The 8,928-nt window shown below is 33.3% G+C and overlaps 2 protein-coding genes across 2 annotated transcripts; both read left to right on the plus strand.

The window, feature by feature from the left end:
• Positions 1 to 411: 411 nt before the first annotated feature.
• On the plus strand, positions 412 to 3,889 carry LOC106748067 (UDP-glucuronosyltransferase-like). The gene is made up of 7 exons (XM_014626264.1): positions 412 to 454; positions 798 to 855; positions 1,509 to 1,941; positions 2,069 to 2,488; positions 2,767 to 2,998; positions 3,264 to 3,489; positions 3,604 to 3,889. Exons 1-7 carry the CDS (start codon positions 412 to 414, stop codon positions 3,887 to 3,889), a joined length of 1,698 nt encoding a protein of 565 aa, XP_014481750.1.
• Positions 3,890 to 4,758: 869 nt separating this feature from the next.
• Positions 4,759 to 8,874, plus strand: LOC106748128 (UDP-glucuronosyltransferase 1-5-like). The gene is made up of 5 exons (XM_014626370.1): positions 4,759 to 5,333; positions 5,461 to 5,880; positions 6,773 to 7,004; positions 7,257 to 7,482; positions 8,509 to 8,874. The coding sequence occupies exons 1-5, from the start codon at positions 4,923 to 4,925 to the stop codon at positions 8,792 to 8,794; spliced, it is 1,575 nt and encodes a 524-aa protein (XP_014481856.1). The 5' UTR covers positions 4,759 to 4,922; the 3' UTR covers positions 8,795 to 8,874.
• The last annotated feature ends 54 nt before the right edge of the window (positions 8,875 to 8,928 follow it).

Genomic DNA, 8,928 nt, shown 5'->3' on the forward strand with positions numbered 1-8,928 from the left:
TCTTAGGAAAGAAAAGTATCTTGAAAACAAATAAGCTAAAGGAATATTAAACTTTTCTTTCATTGCAGTTTTATATTAAACACACACACAAACACACACACACATGTAATTAGGTAAATTAAAATAAAAGAGGATAATTTCAAAATAAAACTTATTGAATGATATCGATTAAAAACTCTGTACGAAACGATTGGTTTTGTGGAAAACGTTTAGAAGGGTTCAAGGGAACAAGTACAGAGACCCTGAAGAAAAGGGTAGAACGTTTATCAGGAACCAGGCAGAGATAACGGAAGACTTTAAGCTGCAGGACGTCAGTAAAAACAAGCGAGATGGCAAGCCAGCGAAACTGTGTCGCTGCTGCTAAGACAACCGAACCGTGGAAGGTAGTTTATAATGCACATGCACTATGACATGGCTGTGCAACTCTCGGAGTGTTCATCGAACATGAAGAATTGTATCATATGTGGTCACAATTTTAAGTTGCAAAGCAGGAATTTCTAAAATCAGCCAAGTTCAGTATTCTTATGAATCAATGACGTCATCGGTGCCGCTATTGTTTTTACTATACCAAGATATCCTTTATTTGTAAAGAAAGTACGAATTATGATAATGCACACATAAAGCATTGAAAGTAACACAAGTATCTGCTGTCCGCAGTCCACAGGAATAATTGTAATTAACAATATAAAATAATTGTAACAAGCAAAACATTCGGACCTCTTCACGAATGCTCAGAGTATGCAAAGTACTTAATCAGAAAATATTTGTTATAATGAATTTCTGAATTGTGCTTCAAGACAAATTGATTGTGATTAATTCTTTACGAATTCTTCAGATATTCATTTATCTAATGCAGTATGTATTCTCCAAAATTAGTTCTTTATAATTTCTATTCACCTCTGTGCTATTTGGGTACCAAACATTTCAATGTCACACGTGTTTTATTTAATCAATGTAGATGACGAAAATAAAATTTTTATCTGAAATGTTTATCTAATCTAGCAGTAAAGTTTCTTGAGAAGCCCATCCAAATGAAGAACAGTCGTATTTCTTACTAAAAGTTAGTAATAGATACTACATTTTTCTGCGCATTTTGTTAGAATACGTACTATAGAAAATTTTTTAGCAGATACAAAATACAGATACATTTTACTCGTGATATGTAGAATTCCAGCCGGACCACTTCTGTAGCAGATCAAACTAGTTTTCTCTCTAATGCTCATGTTTTCATTAATACCCAAGGCAATGCTGCATCAGCGGCTTTAATACATTCTCACATTATATTGATAACAATGCTAAATGATAAAAAATGTACTTCAATCAAATAACCACTCACGACTATATATAAAACAGTGCTCGAGCGAACGTTGTCGCGAGAATATAAATGTGTTTAATTCCTTACTGTGCGAAGTTAGTGTTGTGTATATTTTATGTACACATTTCTGAAGATTATACATTCGATCAACACAATTAATACGACTGATAATCACAACGCAATTATTTGTTAGTGTTTTACATAAAACTAAAGAAATGATGTACCTCCACTTTTCATTGTTAATATTAGCATTGTTATTGGTACTGTCGACTCAAGGATACCGGATTTTGTGTATATTCCCTTTCAATGGAAGAAGTCAATTTCATGTGACGGGAGCGCTGTGTAAAGTTTTAGCGCAACACGGTCATCAGATTGATATGATTAGTCATTTTCCATCTAACACTCCCATAGCGAATTATACGGATATAGTGAACCTGCAAGGTACCAGAAAGGCCGTTGTCAATAGTTTCACTCTAGACTTTGCGAAGGAGATTAATGCTGCGGTAACATTTCATATTGCCACCACCTATGGAAGTGATTTGTGTACCCTGATGGGTCACGAAAAGATGCAAAAGTTCATCAAGAATCCACCTAACGATCCGCCTTACGATCTAGTTATCACGGAGGTGAGCAAATCGAAGTACGGTCGATATGTTTATTCCTTCTTCGCGCTTAATGAGATGAACTTATGAGTCGGTTAATCATTTCCAAAAAATTAAAGTTGTCTGTACATTAATTTACGCATTTTTTTAGTATTTTGGCTCAAGTTGTTACTTTGGGTTTGGTCGATTTTTGAACATACCAATAATAGGCGTCGTGGCGAGTTTGGAATTTGCTTACATGAACGAAGTTATAGGAAATCCCATGAGCAGCTCTTTCTTTCCCGGTTTTTTCGTGGAATATCCCGTGCTTGTGAATTTTTGGCAGCGATTGTCCAACACGATTGAAAATTTCATTCAGCCACGCATATTTAATTACTATTCATCACCTCAAACTGATGCGATGAGAAAGTACCTGCGACAAGATATGCCAGATGTTCGGGAAATCGAAAAAGACCTGGCGTTAGTGTTTGTAAATAGTCATTATTCCTTCCATGGAATTCGACCCGTTACACCCAGCTTTATCGAAATTGGAGGACTGCATGTGGAAATGGATCGATCTCAATTAACCTCGGTATGTTACAAAAAATAAAAATATTATTTGCTTTCAAGCATAAGGAATTTAATAAAGGAGAATCATTGAGTTTTTTAAACAATGAATATTGATAGTTCTAGTTAAGATGTAGCAGTATTATGACAGCGCATTGTGTGTATGTGTGTACAGTTATATAGGGTAAGGAAAAATCCCGGGAAGGCGAAATATCTTGAAAAATGTATTTTATTAATAATTGAACATTCTTGAATATTCTACCAAGGATGTTCGATCATTTACTCATTACATTAATGTTGCAGGAATTACAAGAATGGATGGACGACGCAGATGATGGCGTGATATATTTTTCTTTGGGTTCTATGGTTAATATCGAAACGATGTCAAACAGTTCTCTAGTGGGATTGTACGATTCTTTCAGAAAAATTACGCCCATTAAAGTATTGATGAAAATTGCAAATAGAGACCAGTTGCCTCCTGGTCTCCCCGGTAATGTCATGACATCTTCATGGGTACCACAGATGGCAATATTGAGTGAGTTTTAACAATTATAACAATTACCAACAATTATCAACACAATTAGCAATTATCTATCAAAATTTAATTACAAATTCTTATCGTCATTCATCATCAATCTCTTCTGTTCTTCTAAAAATTTATGGTACATTTTATAATATCTAATTTTGACGAGATATGTAGGGATTAATTTAAAAGGAATTATAGTATTAAAAGAATATATAAGTCTTGATCATGAAAATTAATTATATAAAAATGTATTATTTTTATATTTTTCACATAGAACATCAAAATATACGGATATTTATATCACATGGCGGCATGTTGGGATCCCTGGAAGCAATTTACAATGGCGTACCTGTGATAGGTATACCTTTGTTTGCAGACCAATTTCGAAATATTAACGTTTTCGTGCATAAGGGTATGGGTATTAAATTGCGCTACGAAGATATATCTGAAAAAGTGATGGATGCTGCACTCGACGCTGTGTTAAATAATCGCAACTACACGTAAGTAAACAAAAATGCCAATTACTACAATATAATCTGTCTCAAAAGTCTGTCTACTTTATGTAAAATTGAGATTTGCTTAATTATTGACATCTTGAAATTCTTTGGCTTTAGAGAGAATGCGAAACGCGAGGCTTTATATTTTAAGGATAGACCAATTACAGCGCGAGAAGTAGCGATCTTTTGGACAGAATACGTGATCCGCAACGGTCCAAACGTTTTACGTTCTCCAACCATGGACATGCCGTGGTGGCAGACAAATCTGATAGATGTTTACGGATTTTTAATAGCGTGTATCATAATTGCAGTATATTTCTTATCAATGATCGTTAAAGTCGTAATGAACATTTTCTTAGGAAAGAAAAGTATCTTGAAAACAAATAAGCTAAAGAAATATTAAACTTTTTCTTTTTCGAATTTTTGTATTAAATGAAATTATTATATATACGTGTGCAGTTTGTGCAATTTTGATTCTAAATATTTTAATAGTTTTTACGTATTGTAATTTATTAAGAAGAGCAGAATTTTATATTATAGAGGGAGGCAAGCAATTTGAATATTTCCTTATATAAGTTCCTTACATACAGTGTTTCTATTGTTATATATAAAAGTGATATTCTAAATAATGATTTAATTTCTTTTAAAAGTCCTCTATAATATTAGTAAAAAAATAGCATTGTAACATTAAAAAATTCAAGGTGATATTGATTTTTTACGAAAAATTTTTTAATTTTTTTTAGTTAGGAATTGTTGCTTGTTTAAAACAGATGAATATTCTTCCTATAACCTTTTCTTTAAACTGATGGAAACGTTGTATAGATTATGCACCCCATTACATTTAACACGTTATATATAAATAGAATCTACAAATGTACTCGTATATAGTCGACGTTATCAGCCGTAAATGAGAGTATTAAGTCGACTTAGCTGCGGTAGAGGGAACGTCGTATCGTGGCCAACTTGTTCGAAAAAGGATAGAAGACAAATATTCGAACTTTGGAACGCATACGTCCACGGCATACGCTTTGTGTATATATTTCTCACACACGGCTGAAGCCAATTTATCATAACTCTGACATTATCGATTACTATATCATCCAATACTAGTTTCTTTTCATGTACGATTTATATTTCACAACAAATGGAAATGTCACATTAGCAATTTATACGTATTCGAGTGATGTTGCTGATAACCTTTGATCCATGACGAACCTTATCTCTCTATAAAAGAACGACTCACAATGATACATGGAATAGTGCACGGGAAAACTTCGCTTCGAATACATAAGGTTGTTTGCTCCTTTATTAGGCTTTATTAATGTGCGTGTATGTATTTTATATACATCTCTGGATATATAGTACATAATCAATACGGTTAATTATCGTATAGCACGATATTTATTTGGTAGTGTGATTCATACAAAACTAAAAGAATGAAATATCTCCATTCTTCATTGTTAATATTAATACTGTTAACGATATCGCCGATTCAAGGATACCGTATTTTATGTATATTCCCTCACAACGGGAGAAGTCATTTTCAAGTGACGGGAGAGCTGTGTAAAGCTTTAGCGCAACATGGTCATCAGATTGATATGATCAGTCATTTTCCATCTAACACTCTCATAGCGAATTATACGGATATAGTGAACCTGCAAGGAACCAAAAAGGCCATTGTCAATAGTTTCACCATGAATTTTGTGAAAGATTTAAATAGTGCATTAACATTTCATATTGCCACCACCTATGGAAGTGATTTGTGTACCCTGATGGGTCACGAAAAGATGCAAAAGTTCATCAAGAATCCACCTAACGATCCGCCTTACGATCTAGTTATCACGGAGGTGAGCAAATCGAAGTACGGTCGATATGTTTATTCCTTCTTCGCGGCTTAAAGTGAGGAATTTCTGAGTCGATTAATCATTTATAAAAAATTCAAGTTGTCTATACATCGATTTATGCATTTTTTAGTATTTTGGCTCAAGTTGTTACTTTGGGCTTGGCCGATTTTTGAACGTACCAGTAATAAGTATCGTGACGGGTCTAGAATTTGCCTACATAAGTGAAGTTATGGGAAATCCAATGAGCAGCTCCTTCTTTCCCGGCCTTTTCGTGGAATATCCCGTGCTTGTGAATTTTTGGCAACGATTGTCCAACACGATTGAAAATTTCATTCAGCCACGCATATTTAATTACTATTCATCACCTCAAACTGATGCGATGAGAAAGTACCTGCGACAAGATATGCCAGATGTTCGGGAAATCGAAAAAGACCTGGCGTTAGTGTTTGTAAATAGCCATTATTCTTTCCATGGAATTCGACCCGTTACTCCCAGCTTAATCGAAATCGGAGGACTGCATATGGAAATGGATCGATCACAATTAACCTCGGTATGTTACAATAAATAAATAAAATTATTTGCCTTCGAACATAAGGAATTTAATAAAGTAGTAGCATTCAGGTTTTTCATCGATGAATATTGTTAAGTCTAATTAAGGTGCAGCAGCATTATGATAGCACAATAGCAACATTATTCCATTTATTATTAATCGTTTATTTTTAAAATGCATCGGTAGAATGCATCCACTAATTTCTCTATATTCAAGAGACCGCAGATCAGAAATATAAGATGATCCGATTTTTTCAATATTTTACATGAAACATTGTGATGACACCGATATCTGTAGATATCGTAGAACGATTCTGTGTTTGCAGCGCTTATGTAATAATGAATGCAATATTAAATACGTAATTGCACACATGTTTACACTAAGGGCCATAAGAATATGCAATAAAAAATAGGACGTTCTGTTTAAAAAATCCAAAATGACATTGTCCTGAGATTCGTGGCGTCCTGGGCGACCTTGAGGATCGAACTGATAGAATCAATAAATAGATCTTTTTAAATTCTATAACTTTTATCTAAAACAGTTTTCATTAAAATTTGTATTTTTGAAATATTTCGTGGTGTCAATATTTTTTTCATCATATTGTATATTAAAATATACATGTTTCCATATACTAATATATAACTCATTGTATATATTTATATATATTCACATTTTACTTCATATATAATAATATATTGTTATATGTGGTCAAATTTCATACACATGACACCTTATATATAATTATATATAACTTATATATAACTTATATATAACGTATCTAATTATGTCTAATTATTTACAGTTAGATATACACAATTTTTTAACAGATAGCTAATGTTGAATGTCCTACTAAGAATGTCTGGTCGCTTACTCGTTACATTAACTTCTGTAGGAATTTCAAAAATGGATGGACGACGCAGAGGATGGCGTAATATATTTCTCTTTGGGTTCTTTGATGAATATTGAATCGATGCCAAACAGTTCTATACTCGGATTATACGAATCTTTCAGAAAAATTGCGCCCATTAAAGTACTGATGAAAGTTACAAATGAAGACAAGATGCCACCTGGTCTCCCCAGTAATGTTATTACAACATTGTGGATACCGCAGATGGCAATATTGAGTGAGTTTTAACAATTGCAATTACAATTACAGCAATTACAATTATTAGCAATTACATATCAAAATTTAATTACAAATTCTCATCGTCATTCATCTCCTTTGTTCTTCAAAAAAGTATGGTACATTTTATAATACCTAATTTTCACGAGATATGTAGGGATTAATTTAAAAGAAATTATATTATTAAAAAGGAATATATAGATTTTGATGAAAATTGATTTTATAAAAATATATTTCGATGTATTTCACATAGGACATCAAAATACACGGGTATTTATATCACATGGCGGCATGATGGGATCCCTGGAAGCATTTTATAATGGCGTACCTATGATAGGTATACCCTTGTTCGGAGACCAGCATCGAAACGTTAACGTTTTCGTGCATAAGGGTATGGGGATTAAATTAAGTTACGACGATATATCTGAAGAAGTGTTAGATGCTGCACTCGACGCTGTGTTAAATAATCCCAGCTACACGTAAGTAAACAATAATGTTAAATCCTACAATATAATCTGTCTTGAAAAGTTATTTTAACCCATTCGAGACCGATTGCACACTGTGTGTGCAATGGATTTACGTGGCTATAAAACTGGTTGCCGTGTGTGCAATGATAATGAAGAGCAATTATCACTCATTCTGAGTGAAGTGATCGTCGAGATAAGATTTGTTTTTTTTCTTTATATTGTTTATTTTTAATAAAAAAATTTGTTTACTATAGAAATCACCCAATTCGTAAGTCAATTCGCACAAAAAAGATGATTGCACACCGTGTGTTTAAATTAAAAATTAAAAATATCTGTGAAGTATAGGAAAACAAAATTTGGCATTGGTTTTAACACTATGCCGTCCGCACGTCTAATCGGGATTCTTTTTTGTTACTTAAACAGAACACAAACAGAACACCAATAGTACACAATCAAAACACAAACGGCACCAACGTGGTGTCGCCGGCCTTTGCACGATAGTTTTACGCGTAGTTCTTTTTCATTACTGAGTTACATTACTTTATTACCTTTAGACATTTTTCTAAAAATTTATTCCTCGTTTATATTATTTTCTTCATTGCTCAATTTTATTTTTTTGACTTTTTACTATTTCTTAAAATTTTTCTTTGCATTATATTCTGTTCTTCATTATTGAAAGCAAAATAACGATTTTATGTTATCTAACTATTTTTGACATAAATGTTTATCAATCTTAATGGTGAATTTTTATTTTACTTTACATCGCACACATGGTGTTCAATCTGCTCCCCGCAATAAAAATTTTCTGAGGAGCGAGCTGCACACACGGTGTGCAATCATCTTATTTGTGCGAATTGACTTACGAATTGGGTGATTTCTATTGTAAACAAGTTTTTTTATTAAAAATAAACAATATAAAGAAAAAAAAATTTCGCTCCTGGGGACCGTGTTCGAAAAAATTCGCCGTCTCGAATGGGTTAAGTACAATTGAAATAAGACTTGCTTAATTATTGACATCTTGAAATTTTTGCGCTTTAGAGAGAATGCGAAACGCGAGGCTTTACGTTTTAAGGATAGACCAATGACAGCGCGAGAAGTAGCGATCTTTTGGACAGAATACGTGATCCGCAACGGTCCAAACGCCTTACGTTCTCCAGCAATGGACATGCCGTGGTGGCAGACAAACCTGATCGACGTTTACGGATTTGTAATAGCGTGTATCATAGTTGCAGTATATTTCCTGGCGATAGTCGTCAAAGTCGCAATTAACATTTTCTTAGGAAGCAAAAATATCTTAAAAACAAATAAGCTTAAGAAACATTAAACTTTTTCCTTATTGTAGTTTTATGTTAAATTAAGTTATTAAATATACACGTGTACAACTTGTGCAATTTTGGATATAAATAGTTTAACACGTTAAATACCACGCCGGCTCCTACAAACCGGCGCTAAACTTTT

This window comes from Dinoponera quadriceps, unplaced genomic scaffold, assembly GCF_001313825.1.
Source record: "Dinoponera quadriceps isolate SergipeBrazil2010 unplaced genomic scaffold, ASM131382v1 scaffold2420, whole genome shotgun sequence".
Lineage (NCBI taxonomy): Eukaryota > Metazoa > Arthropoda > Insecta > Hymenoptera > Formicidae > Dinoponera > Dinoponera quadriceps.